The sequence below is a fragment of the Lethenteron reissneri genome, chromosome 7, assembly GCF_015708825.2.
Source record: "Lethenteron reissneri isolate LAM-NWPU_2019-01 chromosome 7, ASM1570882v1, whole genome shotgun sequence".
NCBI classification, from domain to species: Eukaryota; Metazoa; Chordata; class Hyperoartia; order Petromyzontiformes; family Petromyzontidae; genus Lethenteron; species Lethenteron reissneri.
The window spans coordinates 3,215,369-3,242,838 of record NC_083785.1 but is presented as its reverse complement, the minus strand read 5'-3'; the positions used below and the strand labels follow the sequence as shown (position 1 = coordinate 3,242,838).

The window sequence follows — 27,470 nt, the reverse complement described above, 5'->3', positions numbered from 1 at the left end:
CTGTGCTCATGTGAAAATGCGTGATGACATCATCGCGCTGGGACTGCTAATGTGAAATGCGCGATGACGTCATCGCGCTGGTACTGTGCTAATGGTAAATGCGTGATGACATCACCACACTGGTCCTGTCCTAATATGAAATGCGTGATGACGTCATCGCGTCGGTACTGCGCTATGCGCGATGACGTCAAAACGCCAACTTACGTGATTGCTTCTAGATTTGAAGCTTTCGTGAGCGCAAGGATTCATACTCTTAGGTTTTTTACGCTAAAGTCACGTAGGTAAAAATAAAGAATAAAAATAATATAAATAATAATATAAAAACTATATCTTTTTTTATTATTTATATTATTAACTTACGTGATTGCGTCACCGAACACTTTCGCTTGACTCGACGCGCTGCGTTGTTACTCTGCGGAATGACGTCACGCCGCCGACTTTTATTTTTGGCGGGGAAGTTCGCTGCGTGGCCCTGGGCGCGAATCGTCGGGTGAGAAACCTCGACAATCGTTGGCAGCGTCGTCGAGTGGCGTTGCGTGAGTCTCCCGCGCGCGTCTCTCCCCCCTCCGTTTGCAACGCAAACATTCTTAGACGAGCAAAGGCGACACGGTGAGCATCACTGCCGCTACTACGCGCCCCGTTACTGTAAACAAAGACAAAGATTCCCCCACCCCGTGTAGCCTTTACAAACTGTAGGGGCAAGTGCTGTTAAGCGAGCAGCTGCTATGAAGGCCGACACGGCGCACGAGGTGGTGTGGCGGCCAGCACCACGCGTGGCGATGTTTACACACCGCACCAGGTATTCATTTGAGGCCGAGTCTACCTAGGGGTGGCCTAGGACCGGTTCACATCGTCACTGGCGTTGAATAATAGTTCGCGACGTTTCGATCGCAACACAAGCGGCCTTCATCAGGTGGGACAGGTACAGCAGGAGAACTGCTGACATAGGAGAAAGAGGTACTGCTACAAGAGTTTATACTGGTAGGAACCTCCTGGTTACATCAGCCCACAGGGGATTATTGTGTCCGTCCGTCCGTCGTGATTCCAAAAATGGGAGGGGTGGAGAGGGCTGGGTGGGGAGGGGCTGGGTGGGGAGGGGCTGGGTGGGGAGGGGCTGGGAGGGGTGGGGCTGGGTGGGGAGGGGCTGGGTGGGGAGGGGCTGGGTGGGGAGGGGCTGGGTGGGGAGGGGCTGGGAGGGGTGGGGCTGGGTGGGGAGGGGCTGGGTGGGGAGGGGCTGGGTGGGGAGGGGCTGGGTGGGGAGGGGCTGGTCACCCCGTGGTGCCCTTATAAAACTCAACGTTTAACCTACTCACGCCGGCTTGTGCCCACCCTCACAGTCGGGCATGTTTGTGGAATACACCACGCCGCCGTTGACCCTGGCCATTGACCGAGCAACCCAACGTTCCTACCAGCTCCCTCCGCAGGAATGTGTTATCGGATTTTAGTGGGCTCAACCCAAGAGTAAATGGGCGAAGCTAAAGAAGGAATAAGTATGTAAATGTGAGAGTAATATGAATACCTGCAGTCACGAAAGCTTTAAGTAAAAATTGGGTTTAGGTAAAGCCTCACTGCTGCTGCTGCTACGACTGATGAGACACCAAAAGTCGAAACCCAGTTGCAGAGTTTGTGCCCGTGTTGTACCAATGCCGCTGAAATATTGCACTCCGTCCCCAGAACAAGGCCGTGTCGCTGATGGGATGTGTTAAGAGAACATCAAACCTTGTTTTACTCGTTGACGGCACACGGAGTCGTTGGACAATTTTTTGCAGGAGGGTCCTGCTTTGGGTTTTTATTTTAGGATGTTTTCAGCCAATTAATTAGGGTTTATACAAGTGGGAGGACACCAGAGTAGCCGGAGAAAACCCACAAGCGCAAGCGGGAAACACTATCCCCGTGCAGATGGAAACAGATGGAGATTATAATTGTTTTTTTACCCTTTCATCTGGCAACAAAACTGACCTTTTTTACAAGGAGTCATGTTTGCATTGACCACAATTACACCAAAAGGCCATCTGGTCCAACACCATGTGAGACTAGGCTCTAAGAAAAGCTGTCTCGGGTGTGGACCAATCAATTTCAAGGACAGTGCATACATTATTAGATTTGTGTTTTTTTTTGCATTCCGACCGCAGGTATTGTGGTCAATGCAAACATGACTCCTTGTAAAAAGAGGTGTCAGTTTTTTTGCCAGATAAAAGGGTAAAAAAACTATTATCATATTTTGCTACTGGCAAAGGAGGTTCCAATGGAGATGGAGATTAGTTTACATGGAGATTAGTTCACCAACCCTCGCCTCAGCAGTGCTGCATAGCCACCACCGCACAGGTGCCACTGTTAACTTCACAATTCCACCTGGCAAGGAGCAACCTTTGTGGAGCTGTGCTTTTTACAGAAGTGATTTTCTTGTGCCACCGTGTGTCTTTGAGAGCCCAGGGGGACAAAGTTCAGCACGCCATGGCTGCACCGTGCGTGATCCGGCGCCTGGATGAGGCCGTCGTAAATCGGATTGCGGCCGGGGAGGTGATCCAGCGTCCAGCCAATGCCATCAAGGAGATGATGGAGAACTGGTGAGGGACAGAGCATCTGGACTAACGCATGTCCACGACTGCAAATCAAGCTGTCAAGCCAGGGCCAATAATATAGACTCCATTTGTATTTGTACTGACGAAGTATGGATCCTTGCAGTCACGAAAACTTCAAATCTAGCCTAAAGAAGTTTATTTACCTCTAATCTAGATTTGAAGTTTTCGTGACTGCAGGGATCCATACTCTTTGGTTCTTTCGGTAAAGTCACGTAGGTAGAAAATTGCATTAAATCACGACGTTTTGATTGCAACACAAGCAATCATCATCAGGTGGGAAAACCACAGCAAAAAATGTTCTTGCTGTGGTTTTCCCACCTGATAATGATTGCTTGTGTTGCAATCGAAACGTCGTGATTTTATTTATTTTATTTTATACCTACGTGACTCAGCGAAAGAACCAAAGCGTATTTATTTACCTCTCTTGAGCACTTAACTCCTATTCAGACACTTGCAAGTTCACAATAAATTCAGGATGAAAACACAAAAGCCCGTCTTTTCAGCACCGCTTGCTCGGGGCTGTCGACAGAATTGAGGACTACAATATACTGTATGTATATCATTGAAATATGTAAATAAATATATAAATTATAAACTTATTAAAGGCATCTTCTGAAGTGTAGTATTATTCTTTCATAAATATTACTTATATTAAATTTGTATCAAAGTTTTATGTATTACCATTTCATTGAAAATATGTATGCAACTGTATGCTTTACTCAACACTATCTACATTTTGTAATATAATATGCTATAATAGTCCTGAATTTATCCAGGAATGCTTGCCATGGATTGGTAAATGTTGGCAAATTCCATGTTGAGTAAATAGTTTCATTGTTTTATTTGAATTAACATTAATTTAACACGTAGGCTTTCGTGACCATTATCCATAATACGGGTTTTTTGGGTTAGATCGCGTAAATATATAAAAGTTTTGTTAAAGCCGCCACCACCCGACACCCAATTAGTAAGGTTTGTCACGTAAATAGAACATGCAAATTCGTTACTAGTACAACACACCGGTGTGTTGGAAAGCAAAGCCACAACATTTACAATCTGAGTACGACGTTTCGCCAGTAATTAAAACTAGCTCCATCAGGCGACAGCCAGATTTGTGGAGAAATCCTCCTGTTTCCTTCCTTAAATAGAGGGGTAGATGTCATCACATCTCGTAATTACTGACGAAACGTTTTACTAACATTGTAAATGTTGTGGCTTTGCTCTCCAACACTGGTCTGCTGTACTAGTGATGAATTGGCATGTTCTGTTTATGTGAAAAACCTTACAAATTAGCTGTATCGGGTGGTGGCGGGTCTAACGACAGATTTATATATTTAAGCGATCTAACCCAAAAAAACTGTTTTTTGGATAATTCATTTACGTTGCCTTTTGCCAGATTATACATATTGTTTAAAATAATGAAATGTCATGTCAAGCTTGGCGGCCGCATAGCATAACAGCTAAGTAACCCCTGTCATATCCTCATTTGGATTGTCTTTTTTTGTTTTGTACTTTTAGTTTGGATGCTAAGGCCACGAGCATACAGGTGACAGTGAAGAATGGAGGACTGAAGCTTATTCAGATCCAGGACAATGGCACGGGTATTCGCGTGAGCCTCGCACCCCACGAAGTCCACTGGATGCCATCGGTCAACAACTGTGGCCAAAGTGAGGCAGGCCACCTAACCGATCCCATCCCAATGTCTGTGGCCACCGAATTCACGTGATGGAATTGGGGCTCCCAGTTCTCATTACTTTGGTGTTAATATGGTATTTAAAAATCATTCAGGTCTTAAAGTGAAAGTGTCTCCTGAATCAAATATCCAATGGGGGCAGCCACTTTGTGCAAACCGGGTTCTCAAGTATCATACATAGACGTTCTCAGCCTGATCACCAATTATGGCACCAAAAATCCACGTTAATTTAGCTTGTCACTTCACCTTTAAGGCTTAAAAATGTTGCTCTTTCCATTGTTAACGGAGCGTTTTCAAATGTGCACTGCCAAGTATAGATAATAGGCCTATTGAAGGAACCTCCAAATTTGTCATTTTCTGAAGGCTGTTGTTCTCTGATACAAGGTGATGTTACACTGGTCTCGGTAAAAGTTGCAAATGACAATTTCTATGTCATGGAACATGATGCTAATCGTAAAATTGAAATTCAATTGAGAATTTTAAAAAAATATGATAGTAATAAAGTACCCCAGGCCACATATTCATTGTAGTTCTCCTGACCAGTAATACGTGCTATGGGTTCTCATCGCTCCCATTTGACCAATGTGATGCGTTTGACTCCCAACAGAAGGAGGACATGGAGATCGTGTGTGAGCGTTTCACAACCAGCAAGCTGGAGAAATTTGAGGACCTGTCTTCCATCGCCACCTTCGGGTTTCGTGGAGAGGTCTGATAACCTACACTTTCAAGCTACTCATATTTGAATGAATTCATGAATATTTGAAAACAGAAATAAGCAATATTCTTGGTTCTTTCGGTAAAGTTACGTAGAAGGGAAACAATAAAATAATAAAAATATAAAACAATAAAATTCTTACAACGTTTCGATTGCAACACAAGCAATCATCATCAGGTGATTTATTATTGTATTATTTCCCTTCTACGTGACTTTACCGAAAGAACCAAGAAAATGAATCCCTGCAGTTACGAAAGCTTTAAATCAGAAATAAGCAAGTTTAGCACGTAGGCTTTCGCGAACAATATCCATAATAGAGGTTTTTTTGGGTTAGATCGCCTAAATATAAATGTGTCGTTAACGCACTACCACCCGACAGCCAATTAGTAAGGTTTGTCACATTAACAAAACGTTTTGATTAGTTACTACTTTAGCACACCGGTGTGTTGGAGAGTAAACACAAATCGCCTGATGAAGCTGGTTGTAATCACCAGCGAAACGTCGTACTCAAATTGTAAATGTTGTGGGTTTACTCTCCAATACACCAGTGTGCTGAAGTAGTAACTAATTAAAATGTTTTGTTTACATGATAAACCTTGCTAATTGGCTGTGTCGAGTGGTGGTGGGTTAACGACACATGAATACTGATCCCAAAAAATATATAGAAATAAGCAACAGCGAAAAATAAAAACAAAAATGTGATGTTATATCTAAAGTGTACAGTCTTGTTGTATTCATAAGATTGGCTGATTTCATGGTATTATTTTTACTGAAGGGGAAGGTGGTTGAAGTGGAATGGCAGAACAACACTATTGTTCTGGGGTCACTGTCATTGTCACTGCAATACAAAAGCAGTTTAAAAAAATATATACGATTTGATTTTCTAAGTGTAGTATATATCTAATTTGAATACTCAAATAATGAATTAATCATAGTTTTTTTTTCTTACAGTAGCTAGTAATATTTATTTATCAAAGTGTAAAAAAGTATAGTATTCTCAAGTTTTATTTTTAATCTATATAAAAGGCAAAGTTGTGAATGTGTGTCTGTTCAAAATGTTTAGCGTACTTCCCGACATGCAACAAACTGGAAATTTGCAATGTGGATACTTTCCAGACTGTACACCATGCAAACATTATAAAAAAATCACTTTTTTTTGGGGGGGGGGGGGGAACTCAATAATGCATATATTTTTTGCACGGCAAGTCAGCTGTGACATCAAATCTATCACGTGACCCGCGCATGTGGAAGCGTAACGCATTGTAGTGTAGTGGTTAGCGCGCTGCGCTACGAACCCGGCGACCCGAGTTCGATTCCCGCTCACGGCCACCACCGGTGACGATTATTTGAACCGGTCCTGGGCCTCCTATAGGTCGACTCAGTCTCAAACGAGTAACTGGTGTGGTGTGGGAACATCGCCACTGGGGAGACAAAGGCGGCCGGGCATGGTGAATCCAAGTCCCGTGCGAAGCCGGATAGTAAAGCTAGTCATCTATATGAACAGCAGCCCTTTTCAAAGGAAATTTGTAAATGATTGGTGATTGGATGGAATTAGTCCACCGAAGTTGGACTGTTATCAATGGAAATATGTAACTCAAGTGGTTGTACTATGGACAATACAGATTAGATCCCCACCACAGGATAACTACATTTTCACCACTGGCTCCATACCATAAACGGATATGAGCATAACTCCACACATGTTTGATTGTGGAATTACTTTTTATCTACCTTTCTACAAAGCTGTTCTGTCGAGGTATGTATGTAATGATGATGAGGTGTAGATATAATTAGGTTTCTCACCGGTCATGTGTGTTTCCATGCCCCAATCCCGGTTCTTCCCCCCTAGGCTCTAGCCAGCATCAGTCATGTGGCGCACGTGACGATAACTACCAAGACAGCGGACAGCATGTGTGCCTACAGGTGCCAGCACAGAACATGTGACGCAAAAGCAATAATGCACTATAATTTACCCATAGGAATGCTGATTTGCAATCGCACGTGAACAACCCCGGGTCGGTAGAAACACAGTGCCTGTTTTTATTTCATGGATTACAAAAGAATGAACATTTAGTTTCATTGCATTTACATGCTCAGGGTGGCGCTTATCTCTGTTGGTGATTTGGAGTAATTTGTAGACATTAAGCAATTTCTATAGTTTTCTCACAATGAGTTACTCTTCACATTGATCCTGGTGGGAAGATGGGACTGCACCTTGGATATATTTTGACATCCATTTTTCTGTATATTTTGCATTAGCAAAATATCTCCAAACCTCAGTTTCCATGCTTAAAGGAGTAATGGAGTGGTGCTATTTTCAGTTCATTACTAAACTAATGGTAGATATTCCACCATTGTGGTGTACACCTCACATGCCATTTATCGAGCAACCATTGACTTTTCCCAAAGTGGTACTCATTTACTTGAGTCTAGAGAGACCAATAAGCCAAGATTTCCCCTGACCAGGATATGAACTCGCAGCCTTTCAATTGTAAGTTGAGCACTCTACATGAATGATTGTACTTATTGTGCTAATTAAGCATACACTGAATTTTAATTCCTTCTTATCCTGTTATATTTTCCCCATTGCAATGGAGACTTTATACCATTAGGATGTCTCTTGGTTCCACCTAAAGGACTTGATTTTTTGTGCTTTTCAGGGCAATGTACTGCGATGGCAAACTGAAGGCGCCTCCCAAACCTTGCGCGGGAAACCAGGGAACGCAGATTACGGTAATCAATAAAGCATCTGTCCTTCAACCTGTCCTTGCGGTGTTTGTGCTCAGAATCCAAAAACACTTGTCGCTTGGAAAAAGAGCTGAACCGATAACTTACAAATAGGTAAAAGCTCACCGTCTTCATAATGAATACTACATTATAAAATAAACGTATAGTCACGTGATGTTTCAGGCAATAGACCTTCAGAGAAGACCACCCTTTACAATGCGTCGCCGTGTAAACACTTGTTAATTTCAAGGAAAGAGCATGGACACTTTCATTAATATCAACATTTTAGCATAACCGAATATTGAGCAGCAGCTTCTTACACAGTAAGAATGGATGCCTCAATGAGTATATTTCTATTTATGTAACCATTTTGACTGCAAATGAAGACACATTTCACATATAAAGTATGTACTGACACTCCCTGTTTCTATCGTAAACTATGTACGCACAATTCTAACAAAGATCTGGACCATATAACATCTGTACCGTCGCAGGATGCCCATGAAATAGAGCCTAACAGCTCATTGGGCCCTTCCTGCTGAAATAATTAATATCTAAATCTTAAGATATATATTTTACTCTTGGTTCTTTCGGTAAAGTCACGTAGAAGGGAAACAATAAAATAATAAATCACCTGATGATGATTGCTTGTGTTGCAATCGAAACGTCGTAAGAATTTTATTGTTTTATATTTTTATTCTTTTATTGTTTCCCTTCTATGTGACTTTACCGAAAGAACCAAGAATATTACTTATTTCTACAATAACAATAAGTACTTCCCAACATTTTTCGATTTAAAGCTTTCGTGACTGCATGGATTCATATTCTTGGTTCTTTCGGTAAAGTACACATAGAAGGGAATTAATAAAAATTAAACATAATAAAATTCTCACGACGTTTCGGCCACAACACAAGCAGCCGTCCTCAGGTGAAGAAACAGAGCTGTCGGAAAGACAGCGCTCCAATGACAGCTCTGTTTCTTCACCTGAGGACGGCTGCTTGTGTTCTGGCCGAAACGTCGTGAGAATATAATTTTATGTTTTATTATTATTTCCTTTCTACGTGACTTTACCGAAAGAACCAAGAAGATGAATCCCTGCAGTCACGAAAGCTTTAGATCGAAATAAATTTTACTGTTATTTGCCAAAAATATATATGAAGCAATAAAATTTGAAAATTTCCCTACAGGCTGAGGACTTGTTCTATAATGTGGCGACCCGACGCAAAGCCCTCAAGAGTGCCAGTGAGGAGCACGGCAAGATCACGGAGGTCGTAAGCCGGTGAGAGAACTCCCAGCGGTGTATCACCATGCCGTGTAATCCAGCACGCGTGAAGCCCTATTTATGCAGTCAGGTCGGGACATGTCACAGCACTCCCCTCAAAAATCCCAGCCAGTTAGTAGGGACGATTAATCTCATCAGTCCTTGGGGTTACATAAAATAAGTACCGTTCTGTTGGAAATCAGCAGTGGTTATTCTTTGCATAGACTGATTCATCCCTGACGTGAGAATGTGGAGTTTAAACTATTTGGCTCGGGGCAAATAATGGTCACTTAATTTTTGTTTACAAAGTACAATTTGTATGCCAGTATGTTTAGAAGAGGGGAGGAAAGATGGTGATCAATAAGTAAGCGGGTACTATCTCCTTCATTCCTTTATCCCTTCCAAAAAAAAAAATAGTGTTTTTTACATTTCCCGTCAACCACAATGGCTTCTGGGCCTGCATAATTTCAGCAGCATTGGGTTCAGGGCAAGCAAATCGGACTGGTTTTGACATAGTGTCTTATCAGCGGTGTCAGGTTTGGTTGAACCAATGCTGGTGAACTGCCAGATGTTATAGGGACATAACACGCAATAATCATTAGTCTTTTATGAACAATTAGTTTCCATTAACTGGGTGCATCCACAGACAACATTGATTTCTCACGTGGAGGCCATGGGAAATACAGCTAGATGAGTTATTATGTGTAAATTTGCTCCGTGGATAATATGACATTTTTATTTGAGTTCTTAATTGTGGGAGACAGGTGATTCTTTGATTTGTACTCTTAACATAAAATAAATTTGTAATTGGAGATGTTTCTATTTTGTCAGGTATTCAATACACTACTCCGGAGTAAGTTTTACACTGAAGAAGGTGAGCATTTAAGATGTATGAGAAACATCTACATATATGAGATATTCATTTTTATTGTGATTCTATAGGATAACTGGTTATTGGTCTCACCCAGTGTGTGATCACACTTGGTGGATACGATTACAGTTAGTGCCATGGTATGATCACATGTTTCTGCCATGATGTGGTCACACTTGGTGCCACATTGGGAAAGTTGAGTTAAAATCCTGGTTGAGATTGCCATGGCACAGGATTGAGCCAGCTGAGGTCCTGGGTTTGTCATCTGAGAAGCCACCTGCGATGATTAAACTGAGCTCAAGTGTAGAAAGTCCATGGTCTCAACCTAGTAAACAATAAATGTGCAAAAAACCTAATTTTTATAGTATTTATCACGTGATTTGTACATTGATTGGGCCTTTAAGCGAGGCGGTTGTATTCAGCATATCCCATCGCTGAGGATTAAATATTTCATTTTTATAATTTTACGGACACTCTTTGAAGGGCAGGCATATAAAATGTGTGCAACTTAGTTTACACCAAAGGGTCTATGACATCACCTTCCTGTGTCATTCTGTGGTATAAAATGATGTTTTCTGCTCTTGCCTACTACGAGACATCCAAGTCTCCTGGACGAATGAATGAGTGACGGAGATTGTATCCCAACAGCAAGGGGAGAGCACAGCCGACGTGCGCACACTTCCTGGAGCCACTACGGTGGACAACATTCGAGCCGTGTATGGAGCATCCGTTGCTCGGTGGGTCTCAAACAAGCGTCCTTTCCTCATGAATGTTTTATCCCTATTTATCCAGGAAGAGTTTATAAGATGAAAGACTGTTTCTCGAAGGATCCTGCAAAGTGTTTTTCTGTAAGGGATGATGTTATATGTAATCCCAGTGTGAGTAATTTTGAGGTAATTTTATGCATTGGGATGTTTGCCAATACCATACAATTATGGTTTGTTTAGCTGTGGGAGGAAACTGCAGAACGCGAGAGAAATGCTTGCAAAACAAGGGGAGAACGTGCCCTCTTGGAAAGAGCCATAATAATCAGTGAGACTTTCCTGGGTAACAAGTGAAATAAAACCTCCTATAATATATAATATAATCACCCAGGAATGTCTGTCCTTAACGCTCGTGACAGCACTCCACATCGACCAACCCCCATTAATAATCATGAACAGGTGACGTCCTCCAAATGGACACCCCCCCCATTCATAATAATTAGCGGGTGACGTCACTCCACATGGGGGGCCGAGGCGCCTCCTCCCCCCTCATCGGCGTCAACTCGCAACCCTCACTACAAAGTCAGAACCCTCACGTCACGCGATCTCCGTAACGCTGTTGAGACATCCAAGTAAAAAGGACGTCGTGATGAACAAGGGATTATAACCTTTAAATGAAATAAGTCTGTGTCACCGCGCCCTTACAAATTGCACACGAATGGATGCAATGAATATCACGTCGCGGTCTGATTTTCGCTTGCAAGTTTCAGATTTACTGCAATACACCCGTCCTTTGACGGGCAAAAGGCTCGTAATAGTCATATGGACCGTCAGCAACAGACTTTGATGAACCCAAAATTATTATGCGGGACGCATTGTAACCTGTCCTTGGCTGCCGTACAGGGAGCTCATTGAGGTGGACTATGAAGATAAAAAGCTGGTGTTCAAAATGCGAGGCTACATCTCCAATGCCAACTACTCCATGAAGAAGTGCGTCTTCCTGCTCTTCATCAATCGTGAGTGCAGGCACCTGTTCATCGTCAATTTGTAACTGCTACTCGTGCAGCAAATATCCGTTAAGAAGTTTGCTATCAGGTAACAAGGATGGGTCATTAGAAAGTGGGGATGTGATTCCTAGGGCTAATGCCTTTGTCTTAGTACTGGGCCAGCACCACTGAGATTTAGGATTCATACTTTTAATCAGCCACCTGTAATTAAACGAGGCTCACAGGTGGAACAACTTAATGGGTTCAGCCTGACCACCGTTGACTGCACAAACAGTACCTACCGTATACATTTGCCTCATTGTGTAGTTCAGATAAGTCTAGTTTTGAGGGGTACGTTCGAAAATGTTTACGATCATTTAAGTGTGTAAATCCAATCTGCCCAGCATGACATTGTCTTCTCGTGTTGGGTAATGGAGGCCTTTTAAAGTGAGTGTGTAAGTGCAGTTCATTCAAGTTTATCCAGGGGACTATGGGGCAGGCTTAGCCCAGATCTGAATAAAGAAAAGGTTTGTAAATTAGGTCACGAAATGTATTAATTGCTTTCCTATGCAGAATGGTGGTGAAGATGTACAATATCTCGTTTACACCATTGGAACCTCCTTTGCCAGTAGCAAAATATGATAATGGGTTTTTTACCCTTTTATCTGGCAACAAAACTGAGACCTTGCGCCTTTTGGCGTGATCTGGTCCAACACCATGTGAGACTAGGCTCTTAAGAAAAGCTGTCTCGGGTGTGGAGCAATCAATTTCAAGGACAGTGCATACATGATCAGAGTTGTGTTTTTGTTTGCATTCTGACCGCAGGTATTGTGGTCAATGCAAACATGACTCCTTGTAAAAAAAGGTGTCAGTTTTGTTGCCAAGATAAAAGGGTAAAAAACCAATTATCATTGTATCGTTTATTTTTCTCGTTTTTTAAGTGTCGGGGTTTACTTGCCGACCTGTTTGCGGACACCTATGACGATTGAGGAGTATACAAGTTAAAATCCATGGGTGAGCACATTTAATCCGCAACCCAGATAATCGGCCCGCGGATGATCGAGAGTAAGACCCGCATTATGTGATGTCTCTTCAAGATTCATGTATGTCCTGAGCTGACGGAAGGAGTTCTGAATAGGGTTTGATGGTCCTGAAGCAGAATATTAGTGCTGAATACAAAATATTTGCGAATACTATTTGTAACTTTGATCTTTACCCATATATCGAGAGTTAAATTTTAATGGCAATATTATTGAAGGATTGTGTGTTGTCTTGGTGTGGTCTAGGACTGTTGTTGTCATTGTTTTGCTGACTTGATATACTTTTGAAATTTGAACTTGTATACTTTATCTTTATTTGTTCATTATCGACTTGCTGACCTTTCCTATCCTCTGCACTCCTATCAGTTTTTTTGTATTCTAATTTCCTGACCCCTTGCCCCCAACTTGACATCTGTTAACAAAGAGCTTCATAGCTCATCCGGATTCCTCTGGTCTAAATAAAGATTCCGATTCTGATATTATTCCTTTCCAGAAAACTGAAATGTTGAAATGGAGATGTTTTCGCGGTGTTGTTTGCAGACCGGCTTGTGGACTCGACGGCGCTGCGGAAGGCAATCGAGACGGTGTACGCGGCGTACCTCCCCAAAAACTCGCACCCCTTCCTCTACATCAGGTGCGACACGACGCTGTCACACGTCACCTCCCCCACCCACCCAGAGTTAAAAAAATGGTGTTTAAAGTCACCCCAGCCTCAATGTTGTTCACGAACCATTAATATCTTGAGTGCTCTAAAAAGCCTTTGTTATGGATAACATGGGTCGCGAAAGCCTTCCTGTTAAACTGCTCTAATTTGTTTAATTCATACAAATAATTAAATGTATAAAGCACCCTTGAACAATCGTTCTCGGGGAGCTATGCTTGAAAAGGCGGATATAGTTTCACATCAAACAAGAAAAGAAGAATTGGAATTGAGAAAGACGAGTGTGTGTGTGTGTGTTTAGCCAGCCTTCAGCGGTGCTCGCTAACAACACTTGCCCCAAAAGTCTGTTGGGGCTATATGGGGGATCTTTGTCTTTGTTTAGCCTGGAGCTGGCTCCACAGAACGTGGATGTGAACGTTCACCCCACCAAGCACGAGGTGCATTTCCTGCACGAGGACAGCGTCACGGAGGCCGTGCAGCAGCATGTGGAGAGCAAGCTTCTCGGCTCCAACTCCTCGCGCACCTACTTCTCACAGGCAGGCGCGCTCAACCGTACCCACACACTGTGCCATGTACAAAGACAGATCCCCTCTATAGCCTTAACAGACTGTTGGGGCAAGGTGCTGTTAGCGAGCACCTTTGAAGGCAGGCACGACACTTGTATGCTTCATGCATCCCCGCTGCACATTCGTGTGGGTAAGGACCATGCCCTGCCTTGAATTCACTAGGCCGTCGAGGGCTCATGGACCCTCCCTTCTGGCCTGAATGCCACACCAGATTTGGGGTGGAATTGGTAGAATTCTGCATTCTGGGCATGCTAGAACGCCATTGAAATTAATGAAGATTTTACAATAGGATTCGCTCTTTGGAAGAATTGCAAATGCAACACACATATCAACAACAAAAATAACATTCATCCACCTGGACCATAACATGCTTCTATATAGGACATGAAGCATGTCTACATAAAGAGTTAAAACACCACACATCTACAGGGCATACACCAGACACATCCATACACAACACACATTCAGACGTGACATGTATGTATACAATACAACACTCCGTAATCGAGAACATGGCACTTCTATAGAACAAATCATGATTGTTTTTCTACAGTGCCGTCACAATGGAAACACTTCATTGAATGTATGCCACCCAGAGGCATAATGTACTTAACACTCGAATGCCGTGTGAGCCCGTTACATTTACTGGGTTCGTAGTTTGCGATTGCATTTCTACGCTGTATACATCTTAATAGTTTTTGTTGTTGTGTTTGTGAAGGCGCTGTTGCCCAATGCTCCACCGGTGGGGCTAGAGTCCACCCAGGAAGGTGGCAGCACCAGGCCGGGACCCTCTGCAGCCTCGGACCGTGTGTACGCCCACCAGCTGGTGCGCAAGGATGCGCGCGACCAGAAGATCAACATCTTCCTGCAGCCCCAAGCACGAACACAGGTAGGGAGGGCTCCCACCGGCTCGTCAGCTGGGCTATTTCTGGCCATGTGTGTCTTGGTTTTTCCCTCGGGAAAGTTGTATTCATTTGATGTTTGCCACATTCTATTATCTGTATTGTTAGTGTCTCGCAGATCTCCACAAACCTTCAAGTGTGTGTCATTTATTCTGTTTGCATATCGTTGTGTGTCTGTGTGTGTGTGTGAGGTGCTCGCTAACAGCACTTGCCCCTACAGTCTGTCAAGGCTATACAGGGGGTCTTTGTCTTTGTGTGTGTGTGGGGAGCGGTAGTGTAGCGGTTAGCGCGCTGCGGTACGAACCTGGCTGTCCGAGTTCAATTCCCACTCACGGCCAAAATCAGTGACGAATATCTGAACTGGTACTGGGCCTCCCCTACGTCTACTCAGCCTCAAATGACTACCTGGCGTGGTGTGTAAACATCGCCACTGGGGAGACAAAGGCAGTCAGGTGTGGTTGCTGGCCACCCACCCCCTTGTGTGCCGTTCCGGCCTTCATAGGTGCTCGCTGACAGCACTTGCCCCTACAGTCTGTTAAGGCTATATGGGGGTCTTTGTCTTTCTGTGTGTGTAAGTCTCAGCTCAAAAGAACATTGGAAGCCCCGAGGTAATAGTGAAAATTCCACATTCTCTTGGTGAATCGAATTGTCTCCTTAAGATGAATAACCATTGACAAATCCACAAAATTGTATTGTATTTCACAAAAATACTTATTCCTTTCATATTTTATTGTCTCCGCAGGACACCTACTAATGCATTGTTACGATTAATAAGTACTGTATATCTGTAACCAAACTTTCACAGAACACACTCCCCAAGCCTCAGCAAGAGGAGATGGAAGAGACGGACGCACGGAGTGAACTCGCCATTATGGAGATGCTGGAACGTGATGGGGATGTTACCAGCTCTCCTCTCTGGTGTGTATTTTGTCAACTTCATCGTCATTGAACGTCTGTGCTGAGCTAAGCAGGTGCTTCATTGGTCAAGCTGATGATGGGCAATAAAACACATGCGAGTGCAGCAAATGCTTTACTCATCATCATCATCCATAATATATTTTTTTTTGGGTTAGATCGCGTAAATATATAAATGTGTCGTTAAAACCCGCCACCATCTGACACAGCCAACTAGTAAGGGTTGTCACGTAAACAGAACATGCCATTTCGTCACGGGTCCACCTGCTTCGTTCCTTATATAGAGGCGTAGATGTGGTGACCACACTTCTGAGCTCAGTGGGGGGGTGGGGGATTAATGAGTCAACGTACATCATGTATGCGCATTATGCGAGCCCTTTTATCTTGTCCTTCCTATCCATTGTGAGTATTAAAATAGCTGTACCAATGGTAATCCCTATAGAAGTATGGTGGCCTGTATAGGCATGCATTTAAACAATTTATTATTTTATGATTCGCTTCCACACAGCACTAAGTCGGTAGCTATCCGAGCGGTTAAAATAATTTTTATTTCTTTCAATTTCGATAGATTCTCTAATTAGTCTTGGCCAGTAGTAGCTAGTTTTGCACAGAACTTCAACATTATCAAAATCAATTGAGTGTCCTTGTTGGCAAGCGTGTTCTGCTGCTCCTAACAGTTGTATTTGGGAATATTTAATATTTCTCTGATGTTCTTTTAGTCTCGTGCTGATCATTCGTCCTGTTTGTCCAACATAGCATTTGCCACAAGTGCAGTTAATCCTGTACACACCTTCTGTTGGTAGCTTCGGTAATACATCTTTTGTACCAGATATTAATTTCTGTATTTTTGTATGTACCGTGCCAAATCGGACTCGGATATTTTTGTTTTTCCAATCATCTGGCGAGTCTATCAGTTACTCCCGCAATGTACGGTATTTTGATCGTTTTAATTACTTGGGCAGTTTCAATGCTCGTGTTATTTGATTTGGTTTTGGCATTCAATGTCCTGTTAATTTGTGTATCATGGTAACCGTTTATTTGCAGCGTTTCTTTAACGTGTTGAATTTCACTTCTCAGACTGTCACCATCTGACACTTTCTTAGCTCGATGAATCAGCGTCTTGATAAGAGCAGATTTCTGTGCGGGGTAGTGGTGTGGCTGCATTCAGATACGCATCATTATGCATTTTCTTACGGTAAACACAGTGTGTTATTTTACCATTTCGACCCCGTCCGAGCAGAATATCCAGACATGGTAGAGTTCTGTCAGCTTCCATTTGCATGGTGAACTGGATGGATGGGTTTTGCGAGTTGATGATTTAGAAATGCGTTCAGTGTATCTTTGCCGTGTGGCCAGACCACCAATGTGTCATCCACATATCTAAACCAAGCAGATGGTTTTAGTGTGCTTGAAGCTATTGCTTTTGTTTCAAAATCTTACATGTACAAATTTGCTATCACAGGAGACAAAGGAGAGCCCATTGCTGCTCCTTCCTTTTGTTCATAGAAGTCACCTTGCCACAAGAAATAGGTGTTCTTTAGACAGTGTTCAGCTAGTCTTGGGATATATTCGGCTAAACCTTTGTTCGTTACCAGAGTGTCGAGTAATTGAATTGACTTGTTGACCGAAACCCTCATGAACAGAGAAGTCACATCAATACTTACGAGAATATCATTAGGGTTAAGCTTAATATCTTTGATTATATTTACGACATGTTCAGAGTTTTTGATGAACGAAGAGGTCCTACCGATGTAGGCCTGTTTTTGTTTTGTTACGTATTGTGCTCATTTGTATGTGGGAGAGCCTATTGTACTAACTATGGGTCTTAATGGGACATCAGGTTTGTTAATTTTTGGTAGCCCATAAAGTCTTGGTGGTTTTTATGCAATTGGTTTGATCAGCTATTGCTCTTCCTGGGAATTGATGACTTGCCAATTATTGCCGTTGTTCACGTTCCAAACCTTCATCAAGTAAATCTTTGATTAACTGGCTTTTGCCTTATAAAGCTCGTTGTAATTACTGCCGAAACGTTGTACTCAGATTGTAAATGTTGTGGCTTGGCTCTCCAACACACCGCTGTGCTGTACTAGTAACGAATTGGCATGTTCTGTTCACGTGACAACCCTTACTAGTTGGCTGTGTCGGGTAGTAGCGGGTTTTAGCGACACATATTTACGCGATCTAACCCAAAAAATCTCTTAAGGATGATATTGGTCGCGAAAGCCTACGTGTTAAATCATCATCCTTGTAAGTAATTATCCTTCACATCGATATTTATCATCATCATGTCCATGCTTTGCTTGGGTTGGGTGGTAGAACATGTCTCTGCCAAGATTTAAAAATTTTCCATCATTTGTCAGTTTCAAAAGCAATTACTGTAGGAATATGATGTAATCCATGATCATCAGGTCTTTCACTTGTTATCATCCATGCTGGAAAACCTTTGGTGGTACTGATTATATGACGATACATTGTGAACCTTTTTAAATGAATAGTTAATTTCGTAATCAATTTTATTGGCCATTTATAAAAATTAGTACAACTTGGATTTACCACTGCTGGTGGTACCAATTTCAGCTCTGGCTCCTGGACTAATTATTCAGGTCCTTGTGATTTTGGGAAGCCACTGGAGCGATGCACTTTGAAATGTATATTGAAAACTAATTTCTCTAGAACTGTTTAACACGTAGGCTTTCGCGACCAATATTATTCATAATAAATGTTTTTGGGTCAGATTGCGTTATTTATAAATGTGTCGTAACCCTCCACCACTCGATACGGCCAAACAGTAAAAAATGTGTCACGTTTACAAAAGACGAATAGTTCACTACTTTAGCCCACCGGTGTGTTTAGAACTGATTTTTGTGTTTAGTTTGTTGTCCTTCCCCCACACCTCTGATTAGCATGGTTAGCTATGTACGGTGCAAAAGAAGTTCTACATGCATACGGGTCATGGCAAAGTTGCAAATGTCACATCACACGAAGTGAAACCTCACTTAACGGACTGGCTTTTTTTCCTTCTCATACCCTGTTCATAATCTCATTGGCCTGCAAACTACACCGCCAGTAAGAGGCCGCGCACGGACGCAGATGGGGCGAGGGGCTGCGAGGCGGAGGCCTTTGAAGGTGACTCAAGAGTGGAGGAGGCGGCGGCGGCGGCGGCGGTGGAAGAGGGGATGGAGGAGGAGCAGGAGCCACTGATGGCAGCCGCCCTCTCCAAGCGCCGTGTCTTCAGCTTCGTCAGCCTCCTTGCTTTGCAGAGTGAAATCGCCTCCAGCAAGCACGACGGTCCGCACAGAAAGCACAGCACATGCATCATGTATAACCACTGGTTTCTTGTCGTTTTTTATGATTCTATACCTTTTTCCCTATTTTTTTTATCAAAGTGAAATGTCCACAAACCATAATTGCTGTGGATATTACAGAGCAGAATGAGGAGAGCGATGTCATAGAACTGCTTCTTAGATCACTTCAAGTGATATTCCTTGTCCACACAACGTGATTTAATTTAATTTATACCTACGTGACTTTACCGAAAGAACCAAAGAGTATGGGCCCTGCAGTTACGAAAACTTGAAATCTAGATTAAACCGCCTCTACGGGGAGGTTTTCCACACATCTGTTCTGTGGTTGTCCCACCTGATGACGGACGCTTGTGTTGCGCCCGAAACGTCGTGATTTAATTTATTTTATGTATCCCTACGTGACTTTACCGAAAGAACCAAAGAGTAGACTCTGCATTGTCACACGTTCCACTATAGAGAAATGTTTTGTCAAATAACAGTGAAAACAACATATTTTTTGTTTGTCAAAGCTGGAAATTAACCAAAGTATGTATCGCACTCAAGTCAGTATGTTTCTCCAAAAGTCTTGGTGACTGGATTGTGCTCATCAACCTGCGATCGTGGAGATCCCGGTTTAATCTCTGGCAGCTAAATCAGTTTTTAAGCCCAAGATCTGAGCAGTGGCAGTTCACTGACCCCTTAGTCACTTGACAACCTCATATCAGGGATCTCTATCCTACCTGGCTGGGTTGGTGCCTTATGTAGTGTGCTGTAACTTAAAAATCTAAAGGTTGGGCAGACAATTGGAATGTAACTGTGTTTTTTAAATAATATGTAAAATTGCTGTGATGCCTTTCTATACGTTGCATGTCGTTGAGGATGCGCGTTTCCGTGGTTGTGTTCAGGCCTGCATGAGGTGATCAAGAACCACACGTTTGTGGGCTGTGTTGACCCGACTTGGGCTCTCCTTCAGCACCAAACCAGGCTCTACCTTGTCAACACCACGAAGCTCAGGTCCAGTGAGACTTTGTGCTACACATTGAGATACCGTTGTTTCCAAAGCAGGCATTGGTAATAACAACAGCTGATGAGATTCCCAATCATAGTGCCCATCAGCTTCCCAACGATCGCAGCATTACCACATGCCTTTTTACATGAATGTGTTTGAAAAAAAGTCTTGTTCCTTTGTGTGATGATATTTGACTCCTGGCCTATTCTTTTCCACAGCCAAGAGCTATTTTACCAGATCCTCATACAAGACTTTGGAAACTTTGGAGTTCTTCGTCTCTCTGTGAGTGCCTTGTCATGCCTGTGGATGCATGCTGAACACTAGGAATACATTTGGGCAAATGTGTAAGCATTTGTTTTTGTGTGCATAGATATAGGGTGAAATATGTGTACGTTTACATTTATGCGAATTAATCTAAACGTGTGTGTGCTTGCAGTGGGGAGCGGTAGTGTAGCATTTAGCGTGCTGTGCGACGAAGCCGGCAACCCAAGTTCGATTCCCACTTGCGGCCAACACCGGTGACGATTATCTGAACCAGTCCTGGGCCTCCCCTTAGTCGACTCAGCCTCAAATGAGTACCTGGTGCGGTGTGTGAACATTGCCACTGGGGCGACAAAGGCAGTTGGGCGTGGTGCTGGCCACCCACCCCCTCGTGTGCCGTGCCGGCCTTCATAGGTGCTCGCTAACAGCACTTGCCCCAAAAGTCTGTTAAGGCTATAAGGGAGATATTTTGGTTTCTTGTCTGTGTGTGTGTGTATGTTGCACACTCGAAATGAAGGACGTGGGCAGGTGCTCCAAATCGAGAGCAAACACATTTATTGTGGTCAATCTGTAAGATGCAACGGCACGTGTGTCACACACAGCAATCCTCAATCGGGTCGCCATTAACCACGTGATTGGTGTACAAGTCTGGTTAATCAATAACCCTGCCAGCCACCCACACGTGCATTGATGTACTGCACAGCACATACGGACTTTCACAAAACCACACTTTACTCCCTTGCTGCACGAGAAAATAATTAAAAGAGTGTTCCATTCCTAATGTGCCGCATGTACCTGATGCGGTGTGTAAACATCAGCATTGGGGAGACAGGCGGTTGGGCGTAGTTCTGGCCACTTGTGTGCCGTTCTGGCAATAATAGGTGTCCGTGAAGTGCTCTTGCCCCAACCAGTCTGTTGAAGGCTATAAGAGGGATCTTTGTCTTTGTGTGCGAGTGCAGACTCCGGCGCCCCTGTACCAGATTATCATGATGGCGCTCGAGGATCCGGACAGCGGCTGGACGGAGGAGGACGGTCCTCGGGAGGAGCTTGCAGAGCACGCAGCTGCCTTCCTGAACCAGCGCGCGGAAATGCTGCAGGACTATTTCTCCCTCGAGATCGATCAGGTGCGGTGGGGGGCGATGGGGGCTGTAGAATGTACCTACATCAAGTCCGCATTAACCACACGTGCAGTCTCTGGTGTTGGCCAATTGGCTTCAAAGACAATGCATATCCATAATACAGGTTTTTTGGGTTAGATAGCGGAAGTCTACGTGTTTAACTGACTGCATATATTATCAGAGCATGTTTATTTACAACTACGTGTGGTTAATGATCAGAATTAGTGCCTTGCAATAGGTGTCTATTTGGTGTTTGAACATCTTAAACCTGTTTTATTGCCAGAAAGGGTAAAGCATACAGGTAGTCCCCGACTTACGATGGTCCGACTTACGATATTTCAATCTTACGATGGCGATAGCGATACGACAAAATTGTCAAATATTTAACGTTTCGCGCGGCAGGCAAATGCAGCAGCGTACGAGGTACGATACTGTACGTTGGGACGCTGCCCGGATGTACTGTACGCATATAGTTTATACAGTACGGTACTGTAAATTGCTCTGTTTTGCTAAATTATCACCATTCTTTAAGACTCCTGGGTAGGCGAGGCCATTTTCGACTTACGATATTTTCCACTTACGATGGGGTCGTCGTAACGCAACTCCATCGTAAGTCGGGGACTACCTGTATTGTTCTATTTTTTGCCATTATTTTAGGAATGTGTCATTTCAGCACTGGTTCAAGGCTACTGCCCTCATATGAGTGCTCCCCCATTGCTCATTTGTGAAGGGAAACACTGTGACTTGAATTTTGATTTAAAGCTTTCGTGACTGCAGGGATTCATCTTCTTGGTTCTTTCGGTAAAGTCACGTAGAATGGAAACAATAAAAATAATAAAATAAAACATAATAAAATAATTATCACGACGTTTCGGCCACAACGCAAGCAGCCGTCATCAGGTGAAGACCAGGTCTGTCGGGGAGACCTGATGACGGCTGCTTGCGTTGTGGCCGAAACGTCGTGAGAATTATTTTATTATGTTTTGTTTTATTATTTTTATTGTTTCCATTCTACGTGACTTTACCGAAAGAACCAAGAAGACTGTGACTTGACTTTGAAGGTGAGCGTTGGTCAAGATCAGATTGTGTTTGTTTTGTTTTTGGGGAAACACGTGCAGGATGGTAACCTAACTGGACTCCCTCTGCTGCTTGACAATTACATCCCAGCTTTGGAGGGGCTTCCTCTCTTCATGCTGCGCCTCACCACAGAGGTAACCAGGGGGTGCAGCTGTAAAGGCCTGGCAACACCACTCATATCTGTGTTAAAATAGCCTCGCATCTGCCCGTCCCAACGCTTATATTTTACTAATTACCTCATTGTGCATCACTGTGTGCTCCAACCTCCTACTGGAAATCTGTGAAAAAGATGTTTATAGCTCATTGGATTCCTCCAGTATAAATAAATATTCTGATTATGAACTTTGCGGTTTTAATTAGACATGACCAAAGATTCCAGTGCAAGACCTACTTAAAATTGCCTTCAAACTTGGTATCGCTTTTCTAGATGAATGCCATTATACTTTTTAACCTCTATTTGCGGACTTTTGAGTGTTATTCTCTCATTTGCATTGTGGTCCTTATCGAAAAACATACCAACATCCCAATGCATTACTTTTCTGAAAATATGTTGAATCTCAAATGAGTGTGTTAATAATTTGAGACAGCCCAGCATACCCAAAGCTAGCTATGTCCCTATGACAAAAAATGCACATTTATGTTTTAGGCTGCAATCTCGCTCAACACATGTGATGATCAGTAAATATTGATATCGGGACTCGATAGTGTATCAAGGTCTAGATTTTAGGCAATTCCTGACCAAACATAACAACACATAATGATAGTATGCTTTATTCAACCATGCAAAGGGCTGTATCTCACTAGGTTGCACAGTATCTGTTCTGTAGTCCTAACACATACATGTTATGTGTGTAGCTGACCGTGCATATCTCCACACTCTTTTTCAAACATGTCGCCCAGTGGCTCAGCAAAGCTGCTGTCCGGCCACTGATTTCAAAAGTTGCCGTTTTTCTATCAGCTTAAGGAAATTCACGTTGCTTTTTATGTAAATCTGCCACGCAGGTGAACTGGGAGGATGAGAAGGAGTGCTTTGAATCTTTCTGCCGGGAGTGCAGCCTATTCTACTCGGTGCGCAAAGAGTTTACCCTGGACACGACGGACGAAACCGAGCCCAGCCAAGAGGCAAGCAGCACAGGCGTAATTCCATTTATAACTCCAGCTATGCATGTACCCATACTTTACCCCACCACCCGTGATCTGCAGCTCAACTAACTTTGTATAGGGGAGACCAGAGTAATTCGTTACATAGGAAGATATATTACGTTTGAAACTGTTCGAGTTGGAGGTTTTTAAATCCTTTATATTAAGTTCACTTGCTTGCTTGCTTGTGCGCTTACGACCGTGCAAATCTTTTGGTCGTTTTTTAACCCACTTCCCGTGATCCAATCGAGCTGACATTTTCCACACAGACTCGTTGTGCGTGACCAAAATTTTACACTTTTTAGGACGAAAATATTATATTGAATTACCAATTGCTTAATGCTGCCATGCAATCATCTGACCCATAGGTGGCAGCCATCTCAAGCCAGGGGACGAGAGGACTCTAGCCGCCACGCATATAAAGGATTTATAGTGAAAAACTTAGTTTTTACGGGTTATACTTGTTTAACTTTGAAAACTGAGCAATGATAGTGGCAGAGGATGGCCTATTTAAATGATTCACAGGGTAAACGCAGTCATGTTTAGAAATACAATGAAGATGAATTTGTTATTAGTTCCAGATAAAATATAAGGCTTTGGGTATTATGGCTAGGGAAATGGATGTGTTTGGCTGAGAGTTATTAATTAGCTTAATATTAGAAATCCATATTTGTTTTCGGGTTGGGCCGCGTAGCAGTAGTTTTATGCCAAAATCCCTGTCATCAACCCTCCACCAACTTTAGTTTTACTCCATAGCCCCTTATTACATTAACCAATGATTCATAACTTGGTGGCATCACTGTGGCGAGATGTTAATTACCTCGCCTGGTATGGTATACAGGAGGTCTTGCGTTCGATCCCGACCCTGACGCGCCTGTATATTTGGAGTTTGCATGTTCTCTCTCCCCGTTATCTTATAGATTTTTCTGCGGGTCCTCGGGTATTTCCCTCCACATTTAGAATCATGCGTTTAGAGTATTTGGCTGCGATACATTTCTACGCGATAACCCACTTTGTTGAGCTATCATTTGTGGTCAGGTCGCTTCTGAAAAAGAGATATAGTTCAGTGGGCATTACCCGGTAAAATAAAACAATGTTTATAGTTCGATCCATATTTGTTTTTGGGTTAGGCCACATGCGAGTTTTATGCCAAAATTATTGTCATTACCACCAAATAATATCTTTGCAAACGTGACAAGCTTGTCACGTGTTGGAGGGTTGACGACAAGGATTTTGGCATAAAACTACTGCTACGCGGCCCAACCCGAAAACAAATATGGATTTCTAATATTAAGTTAATTAATAACTCTCAGCCAAACACATCCATTTCCCTAGCCATAATACCCATAGCCTTATATTTTATCTGGAACTAATAACAAATGAATCTTCATTGTATTTATAAACATGACTGCGTTTACCCTGTAAACCATTTAAATAAGCCACCCTCTGCCACTATCATTGCTCAGTTTTCAAAGTAAAAAAACCTCCAACTCAACAGTTTCAAACGTAATATATCTTCCTATGTAACTAATTACTCTGGTCTCCCCTATTAAAAAGTTAGTTGAGCTGCAGATCACGGGTGGTGGGGTAAAGTATGGGTACACCCATCTCTTCCAAGACATCTGTGGCCAGCATGAAAGAGGGCAAATGCCCTCTAGGCAGGCACTTGAGCTCCCTCTAGTGTATGCCCTTCTGCCAGCATTGTCATGAGCAAGTAATTGCATGGCCGCATCTTTTAACATTACCTTTCTAAAAATGTGCACCTCATTGAACTCTGATGCGTCGAAGTAAAAAGACTTAATCATCTTCGCTGTGATCATTAGAAGGGTCAGACAGGTGTTGGTATAGCATCTTTACTGCCTGTGCCCCTTTCCCCGCAGTTTCCGCATTGGAAGTGGACAGTGGAACACTCGGTCTTCAAGGCCCTGCGCTCTGTCCTGCTGCCGCCTGGGCAGTTTGCGGAGGATGGAACTCTGCTGCAGATCGCCAACCTCACCGACCTCTACAGGGTGTTTGAGAGATGCTAGACTCCCTCCTGGGTTTCATCAAACCAACCAAGTTCTGGTCTGTTGTGTAAAGTCACATAGGTAAAAAATTAAAATAAATTAAATCACGACGTTTCGGCCACAACGCAAGCAGCCGTCCTCAGAAAAGACAGCGTCCTAATGAACACTGCTAAGCTTGGCAGCGTATTTTAAGGTGGGTGGGAGGAGGGGAGAGCGCCTTGACAAAGGAGTTTGCATGTTAACGTCGTGATTTAATTTATTTTAATCTTTTTACCTACGTGACTTTACCGAAAAAAACAAAGAGTATGAATCCTTGCAGTCACGAAAACTTCAAATCTAGAATTAAGTTGTGGTCTATATATGAAAAGTCACACGAAAGATCAAGTGTTAGTAATATTGTATTAGTTGTGGTGCAGTGCATGGCTGCAGCCCAGAAAATTGCCAGTGGGAGTTAGTGCATCCATACAGATAATAATCCATAATTTGTGAGATGCCCAATCTACTAGACAACTACAGCAGTACCTTCTTGAAAAGCTCATGAAGATAAAAGTTAGACTTTCCTGGATATCTATGTATAAAAGCATTCCATGATCACGGTATATTCAAACCGTTGATGCAATCGTGGCGTTATCCTGTGAAGCGTTTCTCGAACTCCCTTCTGTCCCAAAAACGTTACATCCTTTTAAGCCTGGGACTTTTTTTTGTTGCACTAAGTTCCATTTTCACTTTGTCAAAATAAAAATTGAAGGGTGTACAAAATCATGCAGATATAATTACTATTTCATGTAATGTTTTCTGCTCAAGGACCATTTCCAGAAACATTCAATTAGCATAGCACGATTTCACATAGATTATATGGCGATATTTTTGAATGATTGTCACATTTTAGTTCTGCGGTTTTCTTGTTTTTTTTGTGTGGTCGTTTGATGTGTTTTCTACAAAAAAGTTGAACGCATCAATATTTTTAGGTAGGAAATGCGGTATTTAACATTTATCATCGTTCATAGGTTTGTACATTGTGTCAGGAACCATACCAACGTGATGGTCAGATGCATATTTTGTAATGATCATTCTATTTGCTCGAGAGAGTCTGAAAGTTATGCCCTTGTCGGAGGTATTTAACGATGCTCCTCCTTGGCAATTCGATAATGGCCACAATTCCAGGTGGCGATTTGATTCAAGTTTTTTTTATAGTAGTACAGCAATAGGTGCCTGTGGTCTACAGATTTGGACCACTCACCTGACCCATTTGTGCAGAGCCTTTGAGTGTTATCCCCTCCTATCAAAGTGGTCCGGCTACTGCCCACATGCCACACATCTCAATGCAGGACCCTCAGCGTTGAAACTAAGGCTTTTATTATTATTATACAGTAAAACACCGGCTCGCCAGATTTCCAATTTAGCGTCACCAGGTAGGCTAATTAAATAGTTGTACATATATAATGCAAAAAATTGTAAATAAAATAATGTACATCCTTTAAGCTTTGGAACATGTTACGTACAACAATGAAAGTACACTAGAACAAGTTATATTGTGTATATATAACATGGAAAAAGTGGTCAGTGTACTTACAGAAATTCGTTAGTGCTAGGGGGGGGGGGGTATGGTGGTGAGGGGGTGATAGGGGAGGGGTGTTGGGGGATGGGGGACCGGCATATCCTCAGACTGACCGCCATAAATACTGGACAGCACAGTACACAACAATGTCCCATAGTACTTATTTTTGGTCTGCACAGTAACAAACGCCACAGTAATACATTTATCGTGTTACATTTCCAGAAAAAAGTTGTTTTTACATTCTATTAGTTTTGCAGCTAGCCAGACCAGTTTTCCCCACTATTAGCCCACCTAGTTACAGCACAGTAGACGAATTTAAATGATATTTGCATTCATGATGCAATTAAATTATCAAAACCACAACAAATTGGTACATCATTAGATGGTTTAATA

At 42.7% G+C, this 27,470-nt stretch overlaps 1 protein-coding gene across 5 annotated transcripts; it reads left to right on the top strand.

Moving 5' to 3' along the window:
- The first annotated feature begins 364 nt into the window (after positions 1-364).
- MLH1 (mutL homolog 1) lies at positions 365-27,109 on the top strand. Of its 5 annotated transcripts, none has more exons than XM_061573293.1 (21): positions 365-490; positions 2,434-2,567; positions 4,101-4,191; positions 4,883-4,981; positions 6,840-6,913; positions 7,651-7,723; positions 8,906-8,997; positions 9,811-9,853; positions 10,499-10,587; positions 11,458-11,570; positions 13,121-13,214; positions 13,624-13,777; positions 14,526-14,696; positions 15,515-15,627; positions 18,692-18,912; positions 19,814-19,922; positions 20,136-20,199; positions 21,138-21,302; positions 22,415-22,507; positions 23,376-23,510; positions 25,394-27,109. In XM_061573293.1, the coding sequence occupies exons 2-21, from the start codon at positions 2,455-2,457 to the stop codon at positions 25,538-25,540; spliced, it is 2,253 nt and encodes a 750-aa protein (XP_061429277.1). In that variant the 5' UTR covers positions 365-490; positions 2,434-2,454; the 3' UTR covers positions 25,541-27,109. The 5 variants fall into 5 exon arrangements, with proteins under 5 accessions (XP_061429277.1, XP_061429298.1, XP_061429269.1 ...); XM_061573314.1 differs by having other exon boundaries at positions 421-536; positions 23,376-23,495; XM_061573285.1 differs by having other exon boundaries at positions 421-536.
- Positions 27,110-27,470: the final 361 nt, after the last annotated feature.

Excerpts from the sequence above, each read along its gene's own strand:
- MLH1 (XM_061573293.1), top strand. The coding sequence starts at position 2,455 with ATGGCTGCACCGTGCGTGATCCGGCGCCTGGATGAGGCCGTCGTAAAT. Across the intron at positions 9,854-10,498 it reads TAAGTTTTACACTGAAGAAG|CAAGGGGAGAGCACAGCCGA; the intron begins GTGAGCATTTAA and ends GTATCCCAACAG. Across the intron at positions 19,923-20,135 it reads GTCAACACCACGAAGCTCAG|CCAAGAGCTATTTTACCAGA; the intron begins GTCCAGTGAGAC and ends TCTTTTCCACAG.